Raw genomic sequence first — 19,555 nt, forward strand, 5'->3', positions numbered from 1 at the left:
CGGGCAGAGCCTTCGTGCCATTTCTCCTTGAGACAGTGGTGCTGGTGGTCATAGTGTGAGAGCGGTGTGTGTGTGTGAGAGCGGTGTGTGTGTGTGAGAGCGGTGTGTGTGTGTGAGAGCGGTGGGTGTGAGAGCGGTGGTGATAGCTCAGGAGCTGAGGTGTCCTACCGTGAAACAACAGTTGCCTCGAGTGGGGGGGCTGCCCCCATCCGTGAGGATGGGTCGCAGAAGGGCCCGCCTGTGGGCGTTATTCCAGTGCTGCAACCCCAAAGCAAAGGCCAAGACAAGGAAGAATTTGGCCTCGGACGGAGTCCTGGAAGCAGAGTGGCCTGAGGTGAGAGCAGCCGGGGGCTGGGCCCATCAGATTGGCCCTCACCTGGCGAAGCGTTGGGGTTGTGTTTCCTTTTGTGAGCCTGGTTGTGGGCCCTGCCGGGCAGGGCGTTTGACCTTAGTGGGCAGGCTCGACCCCAGCAGGTTGACCTTGTAAGAGGTTGCGCAGGTGCTGTGTGGAGGATGGGCGGGGGCCCACAAGAAGGGAAACACTGGCTGGAGGAGTCTCTGGGGCACGTGGACTGAGCTCGAGAGCCAGTCCTTGAAGCAGAAAGGCTAAGCCCCTTAACGTCTCCCTTCTTACAAAGAAGGGAAACACTGGCTGGAGGAGTCTGTGGGGCAGGTGGACTAAGCTACAGAGATAGTCCTTGAAGCAGAAAGGCTGGGCCCCTTAACGTCCCCTGTCTTACAAAGCACAGACCGGTGTGTCCAGGATTTTAATGACGGGTACCTACTGCTTACGTGTATAACATACACTGTCATAGCTTCACATGTCTACTACATGCCTCTTACAAGTGTAGGGCCCTGTTCTGGGTGCTGAATACTCAGTATATAATAGGGGATACGTAGCCCAGGATTTTTGTATCTGTGCCAAGAAAAACAGAAGAATGAATGACGCCGTGTGGTTCAGTTTGAGCAAGTTCACCACGTGGACGGCCCTGCGTGCACGCAAATTGTGGTAGAATACATATAACATGAGTTTAACATTTTAACCAGTTTATTGAATGACTGTGTGACTTCAGTGGACTCAAGCTAACAGATGGCCTTGGGGTGCCATCAGCCTTTTTCCCAGAGGAACACTCCAAAGCCTGGTGGCCTTGTAGACCTTACCTTTCTTCTTCACTATCCCCAGTGGTTCTAGGTCACTTGTCTCTGTGTCGTTTAAGAATCTCTTCATCCACTTTGTTGTTTGGTTTATGTTTAGGAACGTTTCTCAGACGTCCCTGGGTCTTGAGAAGGCAGGCTTGGATTCTGGGTTCTCCCTGGCCGTGTGCCTGCCAGATCGAGGTGGAGGCTGACGGCCGGTCTGAGTTGTGGTGGTGTGTGTGGTCTTGGGGTCGGCGGACCCCCTCTTCTCTGGGGGGGGGCAGGGAGACCCTTTGTGTGGAGCCTGGAGAGACTTGACAAGGTCAGTCTTCAGTGTCTCATTCTCTTTTTAATTTGTGTTTGCATTTAGTGACTCACCTAATTGTTTTCTAGAAACTTTCAACTTCTACCGAGGAGGTAAATGTATATAGGAAGCAGCTCCTGGAAAGGGAGGAAGAACTCGCCGAGCTCAGAGCCGAGAGGAACAACACCAGGGTCAGTAGGGGGATTCTCACGTGTTGACATTTGCCCCGCTGGGGTCACCGCTGGGCTCCGTGTTGCTGACTTTAAACTCTGTCTGATTTTCAAGTCATTTTTCACATCTTCCCACTGAGCAGACTGGGGTGGATCAGTTGGGGGTTCTCATACCTTGCTTCAATTTATGATGAGAGCTAATGTAATTTTAGTACATTTGAGGGGGAGTTCTCTTCACTTACTTACATTTTTGTCCACGCTACACTTCGTGTGGGATCTTACTTCCCCGACCAGGGATTAAAACCCGTGACCCCTGCAGAAGTGTGGAGTCTTAACTGCTGGGCCACCTGGGAAGTCCACTCTAACTTTAGACTGAACTGGCGGGATTCTGACGTGCCTTAGCATGGTTTCGGCTTTAGAGTGAGGCTGAGAGGAGTTACCGGCCCTGAATGCAAGTATGAGGTTGAAGGTGCTCCTTTGGCCTCGCCCTGCAGCTGCTGCTGGAGCACGTGGAGTACCTGGTTTCCCGGAACGTGCCGTCCCTCCGGATGACGGCGGGCAAGCAGCAGGCGCAGGCCCCAGCCGGCATGACCAGCAAGTTGGAGGTGCTCAGAGTGCTGAAATCGCTCTTTGAATACCACAAGGCCCTGGATGAGAAGGTACCAGCCACCCAGCCTCCGGGATTTGTACACTTGCTGCCTTGTTAGGTGGATGATGCACGTATTTATGTAACTACTTGACGTTTGAGCTTCTTGAATTCTTGTAAATACATTTTTTCTGTAAGAAGTCAGAGTTTTATATGGTTAAAAAGCGTTGCCTGCATACATGCTCAGTCATGTCCGTATCTTTGCGACCCTGTGGACCGTAGCCCACCACACTCCTCTCTTCATGGGGCTTCCCAGGCAAGAATACTGGAGTGGGTGGCCATCTTCTACTCCAGGGGATCTTCCCGACCCAGGGATCGAACCTGCACCACTGAGCCACCTGGGAAGCCCCCAGTTAAAAAGTATTAGTTGGCATAAATGTCTCAAGATTTATTATATTCTGTATATCAATTTGCAGTTAAAAACTGGGCAATAGAATTAATTTAGGATAACATTTTGTTCTCTCAAACTTAGAATTTAAAGCTGTTAACAAGCAGATTTTCTTGATGTTAAGATCAATGAGAGCCATTAAAGATATTCTGTTACAGTAGCCATGTATTAGGGTGAGTATAGAATGAGGAGTGCACTAACGTGTATACACACATCAACTCACAGTGACTCGACCCCTTTTATTTGAGTTGAGAGAGCGGTTACGTATAGGACTCGAAAGGTATCATTTCTTAGAAGAAGAATTAGGTGCTACACATAAAGAGGTAAGTTTGATCGGTCATCATGTAATTTTCAGTTAAGGGTTTGTCCTTTGTATCCTTTCATTTTAAAAAAGTATGAAGGCTGTAGTGGTGGGCATCACATGCCATTTGTCTTTCTGATTGAGGACCCGCCCACCTGGGGTATTTTAATGACTAGCAAACTAGACTTGTGGCTCAGAGCTGCAGGATCTCTTAAGCACCCCTTTGTCCAGGAGAAGAGAAAGTCTGACTCTAATCACCCGGTTCTAATCAGGATGGACAACATCACCAATGCACCATGTAGGTCTGAGCGGCCGTGAGGGTCCTGTGAGCTCCCAGAGTGCAGAAGGCAGCTTTGACCTCGCCGATTTCCCGGAAGTGCTGTGTTCCCTCCCTCCCAAAACAAGGCTGTCTAAGACTTCCTTTCCCCCTCAGAGATCGTCCAGCGGCTCTCTTAGCCACGAGCAAAACCTGGCTGAGATGAGCGAGCTCCAGGAAGTCATAGACAAGCAGTCGCGGGAGCAGAGCCAGATGGAAGAGCGCCTGGCAGCCCTCTCTGCTCACGCGAGAGAGCTGGAGGAGGACCTGGACACGGCCAGGAAGAAACTCCTCAAGTCCGAGGAAGTGAACACGAAACTGGAGCGGGATGTCCGCAAAGTGAGTGACAGCGGCCGTGTCTGTTGCCCTGAGGTGGTTGTGGGTCCCTTGTTCTCCCGGTGATCTCAGCCTCGGGATGGCTGCGTGAGTAAGAGCAGAGCTCTGGCGAGACCACGACAGGCTGCCTCCCCGCCTCTGTGTCGAGGTCTCTGGGGTAGAAGAGGCCTGATCCAGGCGGTCGGTTGGCAGTGGACCAACATGAGGGTAGCTCTTGCGCTGTGCTGCACCTTGGGTGTGGATTCCTCATTTCTACAAGCTCTAGGGGGCCCAGTGTGTTCCTTTTAAAACATTCATTTATCCATTCATTCATTCATTTCTTGGCATGTAGTTGCTTTACACTGCTGGGTCAATTTCTGCTGTACAGCAAACTGAATCAGTTAAATATATATATATATATATATCTACATATATCCTGTTGTTTAGATTTCCTACCCATTTCCTTCACCACAGAGCCCTGAGGAGCCTTCCCTGTGCTGTACACTAGGTCCTTACTCGCTGTTGACTTGATGCGTGGTATCAGCAGTGTATATATGCCAGCCCCAGTCTCCCAGTTCATCCCCCCCCACCTGCCTGTCGAATGTATTCCTGACGATGCTGAAATTCCCTTCTGATTTAGTCAGGCGAGTCTGATGACGTCTGTGGAGCCCATTCTCTCGGAGAGATGGGAGCATGCTGTGTGGGCTCTGCCGAGGCAGCTTGCCTGGCCGTCTTCTCTGGTTTGCTGAGGTTCCGCTTCTTGACAGGGATGTGTGACAGTGATCCCGGCGGTCCGACCAGTCGAGTGGCGTTTGCTCACCCTCAGGTCCTCAGGCCTGAGCTGGGTAACCGCGTAGAATCCTGAAGTTTCTGGTGGTCGTGTCTGCGGGTGTCATGATTTATGAGAAACTACCTAATGGTCATTGTGAAAACAGAAGAATGCTGGGGGTTCAGGCCTCCTTCTGTGAGCCTCACCTCTCCTCTGTACACAGACAGACAGCGCCCACCCTGCCCCACCCCTCCCCCGTGACACCATCTCAGACAGAGCCCCTCCAGCATGTGTTCCAGCAGGTGTACTTGTTTAGTAGCTTGGTGTGAGGAATTCTGTGTGAGAACTCAAAACAGAAATATTTGCACATGTTTGTATAACATTTTCACACTACTCTTTGGCAACAGGAGGAGATTAGGTGGCAGAGTTTAATACGTTGAGAATTCTGGAAAAAGCATTTTTAAGACCTTTCTCTTTTAATGTTAGGACTTGGCCCACATTGGTTACTTAGTGACTGCGGAGAGACCTGAAATGGATTTTGAGCTGGCGGACAGGAGTCTCACCAGCAGCAAGTTCTGGTCCTGATTTGAGCATTTCATACATGTGGTTTAACTCTGCTTGAGAAGGCTGCTTCCAGTTGTGTTACACTTTGACTTCTGTTTCCACTCGTTAATATTCTTACTTTAATTTTGAGGAAATTGCATGAGATTTTTCTAACTTTTACCCGAGGAAATGAGCCTCAGAGCTCCCTCTTGGGTCTGTTGAAGGTCCCTCCCTGTTCTGGGTCAAGTCTGCCTGTATGGTGTAGCAGACAGAGGTCCTGACTTCATGCCACATATCTTCCCTCCTGGAATTCTTGCAATAACAGGGTAGTTTAGTATACTTTTTGTTTGCTGTTTGGGTTTATTATATAGCAAAGAAGCTTGGTAAACCGAGTGGCCGGACAGAACATTCAGACACATGGGTGCCCATCGTGGCCAATGTGACCTTTGAGGTAGGCGCGTTTTTGCTCACGTCCGAGAAAACTGCCACGTCTAGGAGTTTTAATTTTGAGGACGCTAACTTTATGTTTGATTTGAAACTTAGGATTTAGTCCAGCTTTGTTACTCCCTGAGTGTATCGGAGTGTTCCATGATAACGACTTACCTTTTCTCCTCTGCAATACCCGGTACAGGCCATGGCCCAGAAGGAGGACATGGAAAAGAGGATCACTACCCTAGAGAAACGCTCCCTTGCTGCACAGCGCGAAGCTGCCTATGTGCATGACTTCAATGATAAACTTGAAAATGAAATCGCAAATGAGGATTCTATGCATCGACAGGTAATGGCCTTTACTGAACTGTGTCTGACTTTTATACTGAGGCGGGAAGGTAAAGACCTTTTCATGTGACTCCCACGTTGGAAATCAAGTCCCCGTGTAAAGTTCTTATGACCCTGAAACATTGCGTTCAAACGTGTGGATGTCCATCATGGTAAAGCAGCTGTACTGGAAGGAAATACATTTTTTAAAAATCGGGGGTGACTGCAACTTCCAGGTTTGAATTATTTGGGACTTGGTTTAGCCATTTTGTGGAATTCCTCTCCTGACTCTCTTGTTTTACTTGAACATGAATCTGTTGGCTTGTTAGCATTTTTACTGAAAGAGCAAAGAGCAGCAGGGAACTTCAGGGCACCGGGCTGCCTGTTGAGAACTGGGTCACTGTGACAAAAGGCAGGGTTAGAGCTCCGGTCTGATTAGCGTTTGTCCTTTCTATGGTTTGGTGAGCCTTACTCTCTCCTGTTCCCATGTGGTCTCAGATAATCAGGACTTAACCAGGAAAACCAAATCTGGCTTCTCTCAAACAAAGTGAGTCGGGCCGGTGTGTGCCAAAGTGTGTCATTGGCCCCACCACAAAAATAAAACACTAGAAAATCATTGAAATGTATGAGGTGGAATGCATTACGATATACAAAATAGTGGCTGCCAAAGGCAGATCAGAAAATACTGCGTACCATATGCTATTGTTTTCTGAGGGTTTTAAAGCCTCACGTGTCAGTACTGTCCCCACCATGCCTGTGTTATTGGGCCTGGACTGCAGAGCCTCAGACCCGGGCTCCCAGGGGGCAGTGGTTCTGACTCCCATGGTGAGACCCACGGTGAGGCGCCCTCCCCGCTTAGGCAGAGAGCTCAGTGTCTCCCGATCAGGGGTCCACTTCCTTACTTTCAGAACAGCTGCTCAGAGGCTGTTGAGCTCGGGATGCTGTTTATGACTAAACCAGTTCAAAGTAAACTTTTGTTTTGCTTTAAAAATATTTGAATGCCGATGCCTGACTGTGGAAGCTGTGAGAGGTTTTGTTTCCTTGGACTCAAAAATCACTGCAGACGGTGACTACAGCCGTGAGATTAAAAAATGCTTGCCTCTTGGAAAGCTATGACAAACCTAGACAGCATATTGAGAAGTAGAGACATCACTTTGCCGACAAAGGTCCATATAGTCAAAGCTATCGTTTTCCAGTAGTTACGTATGGGTGTGAGAATTGGGCCATAAAGAAGGCTGAGCACTGAAGAATTGATGCTTTCGAACTGTGTTGCTGGAGAAGACTTTGTTTTAACAGAAAATAACCTGTTTTATAATTTTTTATGAAGGAAAATTTCAAACATGCACAAAAGTGGTATAATCATATACCATTTCTCTAGTATAGTATAATAAACACCCATGAGCCAGCAATTAGCCTCAGCAATTTCTAACACAGGGCCAATCTCAAATAGATCATTCTTTTGTCTTCGCTCCATTTTTTTTTATACAGTAGGTCCTAAAACTGCTTTTTAAACCATGAGCTTGATGCTCGTTTTATAAAACACAGACTTGCCAACTTTGTTATTACATTTAAAAATTACTTGAGTTAATTATTTCCAGTTTTTTAATATGAATTTTCATATTGGAAACGACCCTGATGCTGGGAAACATTGAAGGCAGGAAGAAAGTGGGTGACAGAGGATGAGATGGTTGGACGGCATCACCAACTCAGTGGACATGAGTTTGAGCAAGTGTGGGTGTTGGTGATGGACAGGGAAGCCTGGCATGCTGCAGTCCATGGGGTCGCACCGCCAGACATGACTGAGCAAGTGAACTGAACTGCATATGAATTATCATTAGGAGAAAAGCTATGACCAAGCTAGGCAGCATATTAAAAAGCAGAGACAGTACTTTGCCACCAAAGGAACACCTAGTTACAGCTATGGTTTTTCCAGTAGTCATGTATAGATGTGAGAGTTGGACAGTAAAGGAGGCTGAGCACCAAAGAATCGATGCTTTTGAACTGAGGTGTTGGAGAAGACTTGAGAGTCCCCTGGACTGCATGGAGATCAAACCAATCAATCCTAAAGGAAATCAGTCCTGAATATGGATTGGAAGGACTGATGCTGAGGCTGAAGGTTCAATACTTTGGCCACCTGATGCGAAGAACTGACAGATTGGAAAAGACCCTGATGCTAGGAAAGATCGAAGGCAGGAGGAGAAGGTGCGACAGAGGACGAGACGGTTGGATGGCATCACTGACCCGATGGACGTGAGTTTGAGCAACTTCTGGGAGATAGTGAAGGACAGGGAAGCCTGGCATGCTGCAGTCCATGGGGTCACAAAGAGTCAGACATGACTGAACAACAGCAATCATTACAAAGAATTCAAGTGATGTTGCATGTAAAGAAAAATATGTGAACGTCTGTCTCCACTGGCTGTTTTCCCAAAATGAATTTTCTCACCTTTTGCTTTATAACTTGAATTCATTTTACCCCCTTAAACCAGACTCAAGCTTCTGTTTATGTACTGGGAATTTCCTCTACCAACGTGTGTGTAAGCCGATCCCCTTTAAAGTCTTCTTGTTTCTGAGTGTAAATCTGCTTGCTCCCCGAGCTCCTCCGACACGTAATGGCTGGTGACACTAAGGTCCCCCGGGTGCTCAGCCAAAGAGAAGCGTTGGGAGTGACCTTTGACAAGTGAAGCCCCTGACTCTCTCTGCACCTGCCCGTCTGCTGTGGTGATGCTCAAGAGCCCACCAGAGGTGGCCATGGGAGGGGACTGCCTCGGGAACCAGGGCACAGGCTGCTCACGTCATGGTTCCCCGGTGCTTTTAAAAGAAGGACCGTACTTTGCTCTTGAAGTTTATGAGTTTTTGTTTTTCCTGTTGTAGGCAAGGCAGGGAGACAACGTGAAGGAAGAACACAATAAACCCTTATCAGATACCGTGGATAAGCTTGTGTCCGAATCAGATGAGAGGCTTCAACTTCATCTGAAGGAGAGAACGGCTGCTCTGGAGGATAAGGTGAGCCAGCCCCATGGCCCCTTTACAAAGAGGCACATCTGGCGTGGTCTGTGTGTGGGGAAAAGCTCCAGGATAGGAGTTGGAAAACTGTTCCCAAGAGGGCCCCAGAGTGAATGTCTTTACTGGTTACGAATAATTGAGTAGCAGCATTTCATGCTAGTCAGTAAGCGTGACAGCATCCACAGGCAGTGTGTAAAGGAACAGACGTAGATGTGTGCCCACAACCCTTACAGAAAGCATCAGTGAGCCGGATCCACCGATGGCCCCAGGGTTAGCAGCCGCCGTGCTAGAACTTTCTTCTCGGTCCACCCTCACCCCTTCGTTTCTTTCTTAGAAGTTAATTTCTGGGGCTTTGCTGGCAGCCCAGTGGTTGAGAGCCCCCGGGGAGCTGTCCTGCGGGGCGGGGCACACCGCCTGCTTGCAGAGAGCTGGAGACCAGGCAGGAAGGGGGACAGGAGAGGCCGCTCCCAGGGAACTTTCAGAGACCGGCAGCAGGTGCTGCAGGGAGCCCTGGAGGAGGAATCTGCTGGTTCCCATTGTGCGATTTGAAGGCGCGGGAAGGGAGAGGATGTGCTGACCGGGCTGATGGGGGTGAAGCTGGAGCAGAGCAGGAATGATGTCAGGTGGTCCTGGAGCCAGCGAAGGGGGTGGCCCTGCCCTGGGGAGGGGTCGTGATGAAGACAGGGGGCGAGGGCACTGGCCCCGGGGGACAGGGAGCCGGCCAGCCAGCATCTCGCGGCTGCCCCTCAGTTGCTTTGAGGTCATGTCTGGGAAAAGAAGGCAGGACCTGGGTGACAGTGGGGCAGGGGGGACATTTGCGGAGAGAAGGGTGTGAGGTGTGAGAGCGGGAGGGCGGCACGGGGCCCCGCATGCACGCTCCCGTGCGTCTCTGATGACAGAGCCGCCCTTGCGGTGCGAGGGGCCGCCACCCAGAACAACCGAGGGCCTGTGCCCTGAGAGGAGAGCTGCGGCGGGGCTGGCCCTCCTGTCCCCTGGCTGCCCCTGCTCGCTCCTGTCTGTGGGTGTTGAGACCAGCCTGGAAAACAGAGGGCTGGGAACCTGAGAGGACGGCCCTCCTCGGTGAACCAGTACAAGTGATGACAGCTGAGGTGGACCCAGCGGCTGCGGAGCTGAAGAATTGCTTTTCCTTATTTTCCTTCAGCCTGGCTGATGGGGGCATGGATGTATCTTCTTAATGTTTGGTTTTTGTCTCTGACTCCATCAGCCCTCCCTTGTGAATAACCTCATAGCTTTGCCTTCTGTCCACGCTAAGACCTGAGTGTCACCAGGCCATATGGGAGCTGAATTCTCCTCCTGCCCGTTTCTTCAGTACTGCTCGCTTAAGAGATGGCAGTGTCTCCTAAGCATGGCCCATTTATCCTCAGTCAGGGCTTCCATGTAAAACTGTGTTCAGTTCCTGATAGACTTGAGCTGCCCTGAATGTCGCTGACGAGACGTGGTCCTCTCGTGCCCAGGTGCAGACCCTGAAGGAACAGGGCTGGGAGCGCGTGCAGCAAGCCAGCATGCTGGCCAACGTGGCCCAGGCGTTTGAGAGTGACGAGGGCGTGTCCTACGGCAAGGGCGACAGGGTCAACCTCTTCAGCTCGGCCACTCAGCTGTCCCCCAGCGGGCAGGACGATGCCGAGACTCTGACTGTGATGCTTCAGGAGCAGCTGGACGCCATCAACGAAGAGATCCGGTGGGTGCGCCTGATCCCAGCTCCCCGGAAACTCGGTTTCTCTGAGGAGCTGTCTTCTCCTTAGAGAAGTCTGAGTGTTCCATAGTACGAAAACTGACTTCAGGTCTGCCTCAAGAATTTTCAGTTCCGAGATTGCCCTTGATTGTAGAGCTTAGTCAGCCAGGGCGTTCTGTCCACAGTGTGGTGTCAGCACTCTGTGGGGGGCGTTGTCGGGTGTCCCCCCCCCCCCAGCTCTGAGCCCCAAGATGGGTGAGGTGCCGAGGCGGTGTCCCCTGTGGCCCGTGCAGCCTCCAGCACTGAGGGCGCGCCCTCACGTGTCGCTCAGAGCCTCCCACGTTCAGGTGAAAAGCCGCCCGGATCAGCAAAGCTGGGGTTTTATGGTTGGCAGATTCCCACTCAGATCTGCATTTTCCTTTTTCACTTAATACAGTGTGAAGATTGGCTTGTTGGAAGACAGTGGTCCAAGAACATGTGTTTGAGTTTTTCTCATCACATCAGTATATTTAAGATGTTTTCTTTAGACACCATCTTGGCAGTTATAACATTTTACAAAAGGGGATAGAATCCAAAGGCCTGCCTCGTGGTGAGCAGGGGGCCCTGGGTCTGGGTACAGCCAGGTGGCTGGGGGCCCCGAGGCCTGCCTGGTGCCACACCCGCACAGCGGTTCCCCTGTCCCGAGTCCACGTTCAGAGTGGCCACAGGCCGGTGACCCTGCACAGGACCCGGCAGAGCTGCTGCTCAGGTTGTTCTCGTCACATCAGCTGAGGCCGAGGTGCCTGTTCCTGTTGGCTAAGCGTGGGGGGCCCGGGGGAAAGGCAGAGGGTGAACGGCACAACCGGCAAATGCAGGTGGTGCCGCCTGCACTTTTGACGCCATAGACAGACTGCCTTGTGGGCCGTGTTTGAGCACAGATGAGCTCAAGAAGATTGTCTTTCCCCGTTCCCGCAGGAAATATGGAACACCCGGTTATATATTAATATTCTTATTTTTACAGCACGTTGTCAGGTGAAAGTGATTTTTCCTTATGCAACTAGTTGACTTGATGTAAATGGTAAATTCTGTCCATCAACTTGTTATCAACAGTGAAAAACTTCCAAGGTGTATAAGCAGAAGTGATACTGGAGAGTTTAGTTCCTGTAAGAATCTTATATTTTAATTTGAAAATCCTTTTATTTGCATAATCGAGTATTTAAACTGCTGTATAACATCCTCCATGACACATTAGGGCAGAAGAGCAGTAACCGTGAATTCTAGGTTAATGCGGCACATTGACATGAATCCAGAAACACACAAAGCTCTGGGAGAACTTCATCAAGTGATGTGTTTGTACATATACAACCTCACAAAAGAAAAAGATCAACTCAGCACTTCATCTGGTCTGGAGGCTTGTGTTTAGAAACTCCAGCTTGTTCGTGCATCGCTGTTTTGATTGTACAGAGTTCCCGATTCCCAGTGGGAAAGACTTGAGGCACTGACATGCATCTCTGCCCTGAGAGCAGGGAAAAGGTAAAGGTTGTCAACTTCAGGTATCGCCTCACAGGGAGAGAGTCGCCACCCAGGCCCCTTCAGAATGTTAGAGTAAATAAGGGAAATCAAACGTGAATGATCAGGGGCCACTTTGTAAGACTCAGTGCTAAGTTATTCTAAGTTTGAGAATATTCAAAAGAGGGAAAGTTGAACCTTTTTGCTGAGATGTTAATTGAGCCGCTGTTCCTGGAATTTGCTAATCGTGACACAGAATGCCAGCCCAAATGTGTTGTCGAGACACACTCCTCTGCTGCCAAAGGTGGGTGACGGGTTTTATTCTATTTTAGGTTGATCGAAGGGAAGAACACGGAGCAGCCGGCCGAGGAGACTGAGAGCGGCGTGGACAGGGGGAGCTTAGGCAACCTCCGTCGTTGTAAAACATTGAGCTCCCTCAACCTGTATCCGGCCTCCTCGCTTGCCGGCTCCTGCTCGCCCAGCAGTGGGAGCACCGAGCCCCAAAGGAGGCACTCCAAGCCCCAAAGGAGGCGGCACAGCCAAAGGAGGCGGCACAGCCCTCGGAGGAAAGTAAACAAGCTGGGCATCAGGACTGGGGTATGTGTCTGCCTCCTCCCTGCCTCATGCCTCCCCCAGCACACTGGTTTTCTTTGGTTTGTTTGTCTTTTCTCTTTTTACCCAGAAGAAAATCAGATACATTTGCTACGCTCAGAGGTCTAAGATTTTTAAAACTGCCTAGTCTGTAATCACTCCATAATGGCACGGTGACAAATTAGTCTTGATATTTGGATCACTGGCTTAGCATGTCATCATGAACTCAGCCAGAGCCTGCCTCTGTAACATTGGGCCTGGCCTGTGCTGGGCACAGCAGCTGCAGGGAAGTTTCTGTTCTCAGGGAGCAGACAGCTTCGTGAAAGTAACCATGGGTAGCTCTTATGGCCTGTCAAAACCATGCCGCACATTTTCCACTGGGGATGCCTGGCTGCAGGGTGCAGGGCATGCGGTGGGAACAAAACCCAAGAATCTCAACTGATCTGCTTGCTGACGGGCCTGGCCGCGCGCTCAGGCCAGCTCTGCGTGTGAAACCAGGTTAAAAGCCGGGGGCCCCAGGGCCCCAGGGAAGAAGTCGGGCTTCCTCACTCTTCCGAGTCAAAAAACAGGATGACGTCCTAGGGCTTTTGGCGACAGAGTGTGTGGCACTAAAGCACATGTCCCAGCTTGCTTCCATGTTTAGCTTAGGTTTCGTGAGTGCATTGCTGTTTACCCCATAAAGTCATGTGTACAACACTCTGCTTTGTAACTGCACTTGCATTATCACCTTTTTCCGTTACCACCCATTTCATGTTAGCTATATTGTTAGTCAGCATATAATTAAATTCACTGTGAATCATTTTAGCGGCATGTGAAGTGGTAACTAGTCTGTATTGTGGTCTTTTGACACGCTGTTTTTATCATTTGCATCATTGGCTAAGTAGTTGATATTTAAAATTCTTTGACGATTTCTCTGTGGTTTCATGCTTGATTTCTTTCCGAGTATTTGTAAAAGAACAGTTGTGTGTATGTTTTCCTTGATGTTGGAGTTCTCTGACGGTGTGTCTGCTTTCGTCATTGGTTTTGATTTCCTGTCTCATCCTGCTGTCTGCTTAGTCGTTGTCAATGGGACAACGGTCAGTCAGTCGTCGTCAATCAGCTGTAGTTTGCCCACCCATCTCCCCTCCCCCGTCCTCCCACTTGCTCTGGTCATAGCGGTGCTGTGCTCCACAGCGTGTGTCCCCTTAGTCGGGTTTGTGCTTTGTCTTCATGTCTCATTAAATGGTGTGTTTCCCCCATAGCAGTAAGTTTGGATTAGCGTATCACTATGCAGTTACAGGAGAAGGCAATGGCACCCCGCTCCAGTACTCCCGCCTGGAAAATCCCATGAACGGAGGAGCCTGGTAGGCTTCAGTCCATGGGGTCGCGATGAGTCGGACACGACTGAGCGACTCCACTTTCCCTTTTCACTTTCATGCATTGGAGAAGGAAATGGCGACCCACTCCAGTGTTCTTGCCTGGAGAATCCCAGGGACCGGGGAGCCTGGTGGGCTGCCATCTATGGGGTCACACAGTGTGGACATGACTGAAGCGACTTAGCAGCAGCAGCATGCAGTTACAAGCATAATGTAGATGGATCCTAAACTACATAACATGTGTAATTCATAAATGAGATGATCCTTACATAAAGAAATGACTCTCTTAAGTGTAGATTTAATGGACTTTTGACACAATATCCTTTCTGTGTTGGTGCTTGTATTTAAGACTCAACCTCATCAGCTTTAGCACAGTTAATGTCTCTCTTAGACTCTTTAAAAAAAGTATCTTCTGTGGTTAATAAAATGTAAAGACTGCACCTGCTATTATGCTAGCTTTCATTCTTACATATTTTCACAGGAACCTGCTTTAATGAATTTATTTTGAGAAGTTTTAAATCAAATTCTATGTAAGGATTTTACATTAATGTCCAGTAAGTGGTTAGATTTGTTCAATGTTGAAATAGGTATTATGGTAACTTCCTCATCAGTTAAATTGCTAATTTAATGTTGAACATGTTTTTTGTTGAGAGAAACTAACTTATAGAGAAGTTTGGCTGAGAATAGACAACTGTTAAGGCCCTTTATTGTACAGAATGCTGTGGTTTATTAAATCATGATGTTGCAATGGAATTGTATCTTCTGAGTAATAATTGATAGTGTTTCTCTAGTAAATCTTCAATAGCTTATTTAATTTCTGTGGTCAAAAAAAAATGTTCTGTTTCCAGTTACATGTTCTCTAAATCTTCATCTCACTTATATGTTTGCAGTCTTTTTTGCTTTACTGTCTTTGCCTATACTGATTCTTGGATTTTTTAGCTTCAGAGTCACAATAAATCTGATTTGTCTTCATTTCTTTGCATGCATCTATCAGCCTAGTGATTTAAGGTAGCATCGTTGAAAGGTAAACTACTTAGTACTTTAGCATGCCTTTGTTTCTCTGTGAAGTATTAAATAGTCCTTATCGTTTAACGTGAATGAACACTATGTGGTTATGTACTGGTGAATAACTGACGTTTTAATGGAAGTAATGAAACTCACCCACCACGTAAAATATGCTGATGATTCTGTTGGAAATAGGTCATTCGTTGGGACAGTTGTAACAGTTTGCCTTTCTCCCACTTGTCTGCGCCTTCTAATCTTCTCATGCTTATTTATAATAGACATAGCATTATTGGTTATTTTTAAAATTTTCTTTACTTACATTTTTGGCCATGCTGCACAGCTTATTGGATCTTAGTTCGGCAACCAGGGATCAGAGCAATGTCCTGGCAGTGAAAGTGCCAAGTCCTAACCTCTGGACCACCATGGAATTTCCACTCAGTGTTTTCTTAAAAGACATGACTGTCAAATTTTCTTAAAAGACATAGATGTTAGATTTGCGGGAAGCCAATTTGCTGACGGTGGGGAGCAGTGTGCAGGAGACTCTGTGCGCCGGGCACCATGTCGAGTGCTTTCCGAGTCTGTCATCTCATCCCGCAGACACCCAGGTGAGGGCCAGGCTGCTGTTATCCCCATTCAGCAGACATGGACACTGAGGCTGAGAGAGGCTGGGCACCGTGCCCAGGCTGGCACACGCAGCAGTGCGGTGCGGACTGCTCTGATCAGAGCCTGGATGTGTACCCGTGGTCCCGTCCAGCCCGCTTTCCTCCTGAGGCTCTCGTGTCCATCACGGCATCCCTGATGGAGGGAGCATCAGGAGGGAGCTCGGTGCCGCTCCCCTCAGTCACTTGGATGAGCCCCTGTTGTTGGAGTCCAGTGCCCCGAGGGCTGGCCTTCCTTTTCCCTCTCCCGCTCCCAGCCCGCTGACCGAGCACTCCTAGCGCCTTCCCGCAGGTCTCGGGCAGCCGCACTCCAGTTCAGGCAGCTCAGTGCCCGGGAGCCCTTCTGCTGGGCACAGCAGGGCAGCGCCGTCACCCTGGGGTTGGTGGCCTGGGTGTGCCGCTCTGTCAAACCTCAACATGGATCAGCAATAGGGCCCCATATGTCCCCTCCCCTTTGCACCTAACTCACATCTCCCTCCCCATTCCTCTGCTCTAGGTTGACACAAGATCACCTCTTAGTGAGGCCTAGGGGTGCTGTATGGAAACCACAGCGAGCGAGTTACACTCGCACTGCGTGTGAGCACTTCAGGGTGTAGCCCCCAGTCTGTGTGTTCCCGAGAAATACAAGCCAGACCCGTGGTGTTCACATGGAGGGGTTAGGTACCTTTTCTGTGTTTCTCTGGTCGGGATGGGTTCCAGTAACCTGAATCGTCACTACAAATGATCTTGGGTGCTGGCACAAGCGGTGTCCTTTCCTCCTTCAAACAGAAAGGTCTGGACGGCTTTGCTGAGAGGTTTCTTACTCTTGCAACTGGTGCTTCTGAGCAGCATCTGGCGATGAGCACAGTCCTTTCATCAGGGCAGTTCATGCCATGCAGGGTTCACGGTGCTGGCATCGTTCTGCCCTCCTGCCCGGCAGGGCCATCTGGTTGTTGGATTCCAGGGAGGGCAGAGCCCGGCTACAGGGAGGCTCTGGTCCGGGGTCTCTGCACTCAGTTGGGTGCTCTCGCTGCTCCACAGCCCTGCCTCTCTTGAACAAGACAGTCCTTTAAGATGGCATTAAGCTATAACAAGGGTTTATTTTGTACTTGGGGGAAAGCATAGCTAATAGATTTTCAAATAAGTTTCTGGTTATAATGTAAAACCTGTGAGATTGCCTTTTACGACAGTCTTTTGTTACCCAATCTTACACTTACCTCATTCCCTCAGCTGCCAACTATCCAGGAAGAGGTAGGAGGCATCAAAGGCAAAACCTCGACCCCTGCCTCACCGCAGTCCCTTCGACTGGACCGGCTGCACACGGGGGCACTGCACACAGCCAGCCACGAGGCCATCAGGGACACCTGCAAGTAAGGGGCCTGCACGCCTCGGCATCAGTTTCAGGAGCCCTGCGCCTCTTGTCTTGAAAGAGTTGCAAGGATGATTTGACAGGAATCCCACTGGGTTCGGTGCCTGTGTTTAGTGGTGGACTTCTGGTGCTGGGGGAGGAGAGCTCAGTGATTTTAGGAAACGTCCGTCTCGACAGACTGACTCCTGTGGGAGCTTTCTTCCTGCTTTTGCTAGAGGTCTGCCCGGCCCGGGGCGCGCTCCCGACGGTGGCGGCCCCTTGCCTCTCGGGTTCACTCTTGAGGGTCCCTCCCTTTTCCTCAAGGGTCTCGTCTCAGGAGACTGTGTCCACTCCCGTGACTGACACTGTCCTCATTCAGACCACCACCTGCTGAGCTCCCGTCCTGAGCCCGGCAGCACTCGATGGAGGGCACGTGTGGTCACCTGACCAGCAACCCTGCACGGTTTCCGTCGCTCTCCTGCCACGGCCAGGGGCGGTCACCGTGCGGGAGGCAGGGGGACTGCCCAGAGCGGGGGAGCTCGCCTTCTCTGGGAGTGTCGTCACCTGCCGAGCAGCGACCCTGAGGGAAGGTCAGAGCACCCTCTGCACCAGCTGGCCTGGAGTCAAGCCCTCCTTGGGCGAGAGCTAGAGGCAGGGAATCGCAGCTTCCCAAGGTGGTTGTCTGTGGCCGGGAGCCTGCATTGCTCGTGTGGAGTGTGCTTGGTGAAGGAGACTCCATGGTCTGCTGCGAGGTTGAGGCGCGGGTGTTGCTGGGGGCCCAGTTCTATCAGTAGGTCCGGTGGACGGGTGTGTGTTTGCACAAAGGTGCCGGATAACGGTCGTTTTCTCTCCCCGAAGCTCGACAGGCTCCCAGAACAGCTCCGGGAGCAACCCCAGCAGCAACAGCAGCAGCCAGGACTCGCCGCACAAAGCGGCAAGAAACAAAAGCATCAGGTACTCCATCAGCCGCATATTTCAAAAGAAGTAAAAGGGCCGGCCCGGACACCCCAGCAAGGAGGCATTAGGACCAGGTGGGTGCTTCACCATTCAGAGTTAGGGGGCCTGCAGGCATGTCCCTTCTGTGTCTCCCCCGTCGTCCCCACGAGGCACCTGTCACTCACGCTGGGGGTCCTCCTGGGAGCAGGAGCGGAGGAGGCGTCTGTCTTCTCGGTGGGTCTGAGATGATCTGATGAGTTAATGAGTGGTTGGGTGGATGGATGGATGAATTCGTCAGTGGATGGGTGGATGGATTAGTGAGTGGATGGATGGATGAACAGATGGCTGGCTGGATGGGTGGGTGAAGGGAGCGTGGCATGAATAAAGCAGATGTTTATACCCCAATGTTAGAAACATATTCTGTGAAATTGCTTGAGTAGGAGCTGGGCAATGATTGTTTCCTCCAGAACAGTGACAGGTGTTTGGAAACGGCTAAGTGCTCATCAGTGAGGGGTGAGGTACAATCTGTGGACAGCCCACAAGGAACAGCCCCCTCCTTCCTGCCGCCGTCCCCACCCCCAGGAGCCCATCAGGGGCTCTGCCCATGGCCCCCGTCCCACCCCACAGCCTCACAGGTCCCCCTGGGGGCTCCTCAGCACACAGTGTCATCACCAGACCCCCACCTCGCTCGGCGCCATCTCCTGGAGGACAGGGTGTGTTCCTGCCTCTCCAGCCAGATATTTGCTGAGTGTTTTGTTTGTGCTGGGTGTGGGATGTACAGGGGTAAGTAAAGCAGATGTGGTCTGGAGCACAGTTAAGGGACAAGAGGGGAAAAGGAGCAGGTTATTACATCTCTCCCTGTTATTCAGAAATACAGCGCTGCGAGGGATGCTGCATTGACTGTGTACCAGATGCTGCGCGTGCCCCTCACCAAGCAGGGGTTGCCACCTCCCGATTTACAGAGGAGACATGGCCCCGCGGTTAGGGAGTGGTGAGGCAGGTTCACACCCACGCAGCGGGACCGGGCACTTTGCCGAACCCCAGCCGCCTCTCCAGTGGATGCAGCAGGAATGAGATGGTTTTGTGGCATCACTGATTCAATGGACGTGCATTTAAGCCAACTCCAGGAGATAGTGAAGGACAGGAAAGCCTGGAGTGCTGCCGTCCATGGAGCGGCAAAGATTCGGACACAACTGAGCGACTGAACTAAAACCTGAGTGTGTGCTGAACTGCTTCAGTCGTGTCTGACACTCTGCAAGCCCAGGGACTGTCGCCCACTAGCTCCTCTGTCCAGGGGATTCTCCAGGCAAGAATACTGGAGTGGGTTGTCATGCCCTCCTCCAGGGCATCTTCTTGACCCAGGGATCAAACCCACGTCTCTTGTTATCTCTTGCATTGGCAGGCAGGATCTTTAGCACGAACGCCACCTGGAAAGCCCCAGTGAACGTTGACAACTAGGAAATGCAGAAAATAAGGGCTGCTCCTAAGTTAAACCAGAAGAGCAGCGAGCACAGATTGTAAAGAGGGAAACGCAGGATGAGCGACAGCAGTACTGATGGAAACAAGCAGGGATGCACTCACCCACATGAAGAGAATACCTGTGCCATTCGGAAGAGGAGCCCGTCAGCCCTCGAGGGACAGTAGAACCGGAACGGAAACCGAGGCCGTGGTCAGCAGTGCCCACCCACACGGCCCAAGTGGAGTAGTGTCACTCACCGGGCTTCCTGCGTCCCCAGAGCTGCTGGCGGTAACATCTCTGAGTGCTCGGCCGGGCAGCATCCCTGAGTGAGCTAAGACATCACTGCTGTCCTCCAGTGCTGCTGCGGGGCCCTCTGTGGGCGGCCACCCTCATC

The 19,555-nt window shown here is 50.7% G+C and overlaps 3 protein-coding genes across 3 annotated transcripts; all 3 read left to right on the plus strand.

Moving 5' to 3' along the window:
* The first annotated feature begins 1,515 nt into the window (after window positions 1-1,515).
* On the plus strand, window positions 1,516-3,664 carry LOC148774796 (liprin-alpha-1-like). Its single transcript, XM_088828424.1, has 3 exons — window positions 1,516-1,632; window positions 2,106-2,270; window positions 3,380-3,664. Exons 2-3 carry the CDS (start codon window positions 2,160-2,162, stop codon window positions 3,662-3,664), a joined length of 396 nt encoding a protein of 131 aa, XP_088684550.1. The 5' UTR covers window positions 1,516-1,632; window positions 2,106-2,159.
* Window positions 3,665-5,526: 1,862 nt separating this feature from the next.
* Window positions 5,527-10,426, plus strand: LOC148774797 (liprin-alpha-1-like). Its single transcript, XM_088827893.1, has 3 exons — window positions 5,527-5,667; window positions 8,517-8,648; window positions 10,124-10,426. Exons 1-3 carry the CDS (start codon window positions 5,542-5,544, stop codon window positions 10,409-10,411), a joined length of 546 nt encoding a protein of 181 aa, XP_088684019.1. The 5' UTR covers window positions 5,527-5,541; the 3' UTR covers window positions 10,412-10,426.
* Window positions 10,427-11,823: 1,397 nt separating this feature from the next.
* Window positions 11,824-16,895, plus strand: LOC148774798 (liprin-alpha-1-like). Its single transcript, XM_088828425.1, has 3 exons — window positions 11,824-11,873; window positions 12,162-12,426; window positions 16,649-16,895. The coding sequence occupies exons 1-3, from the start codon at window positions 11,824-11,826 to the stop codon at window positions 16,790-16,792; spliced, it is 459 nt and encodes a 152-aa protein (XP_088684551.1). The 3' UTR covers window positions 16,793-16,895.
* The last annotated feature ends 2,660 nt before the right edge of the window (window positions 16,896-19,555 follow it).

This window comes from Moschus berezovskii, chromosome 19, assembly GCF_049115385.1.
Source record: "Moschus berezovskii isolate FMDL1 chromosome 19, NW_MosBer_1.0, whole genome shotgun sequence".
Classification (NCBI taxonomy): Eukaryota; Metazoa; Chordata; class Mammalia; order Artiodactyla; family Moschidae; genus Moschus; species Moschus berezovskii.

Coding starts and splice junctions, on each gene's coding strand:
- LOC148774798 (XM_088828425.1), top strand. CDS start 11,824: ATGCATCTCTGCCCTGAGAGCAGGGAAAAGGTAAAGGTTGTCAACTTC. Junction 11,874..12,161: donor GTAAAGGTTGTCAACTTCAG/GTATCGCCTCAC, acceptor ATTCTATTTTAG/GTTGATCGAAGGGAAGAACA. Junction 12,427..16,648: donor AGCTGGGCATCAGGACTGGG/GTATGTGTCTGC, acceptor TCATTCCCTCAG/CTGCCAACTATCCAGGAAGA.
- LOC148774797 (XM_088827893.1), top strand. CDS start 5,542: ATGGAAAAGAGGATCACTACCCTAGAGAAACGCTCCCTTGCTGCACAG. Junction 5,668..8,516: donor AGGATTCTATGCATCGACAG/GTAATGGCCTTT, acceptor TTCCTGTTGTAG/GCAAGGCAGGGAGACAACGT. Junction 8,649..10,123: donor CGGCTGCTCTGGAGGATAAG/GTGAGCCAGCCC, acceptor TCTCGTGCCCAG/GTGCAGACCCTGAAGGAACA.
- LOC148774796 (XM_088828424.1), top strand. CDS start 2,160: ATGACGGCGGGCAAGCAGCAGGCGCAGGCCCCAGCCGGCATGACCAGC. Junction 2,271..3,379: donor ACAAGGCCCTGGATGAGAAG/GTACCAGCCACC, acceptor TTTCCCCCTCAG/AGATCGTCCAGCGGCTCTCT.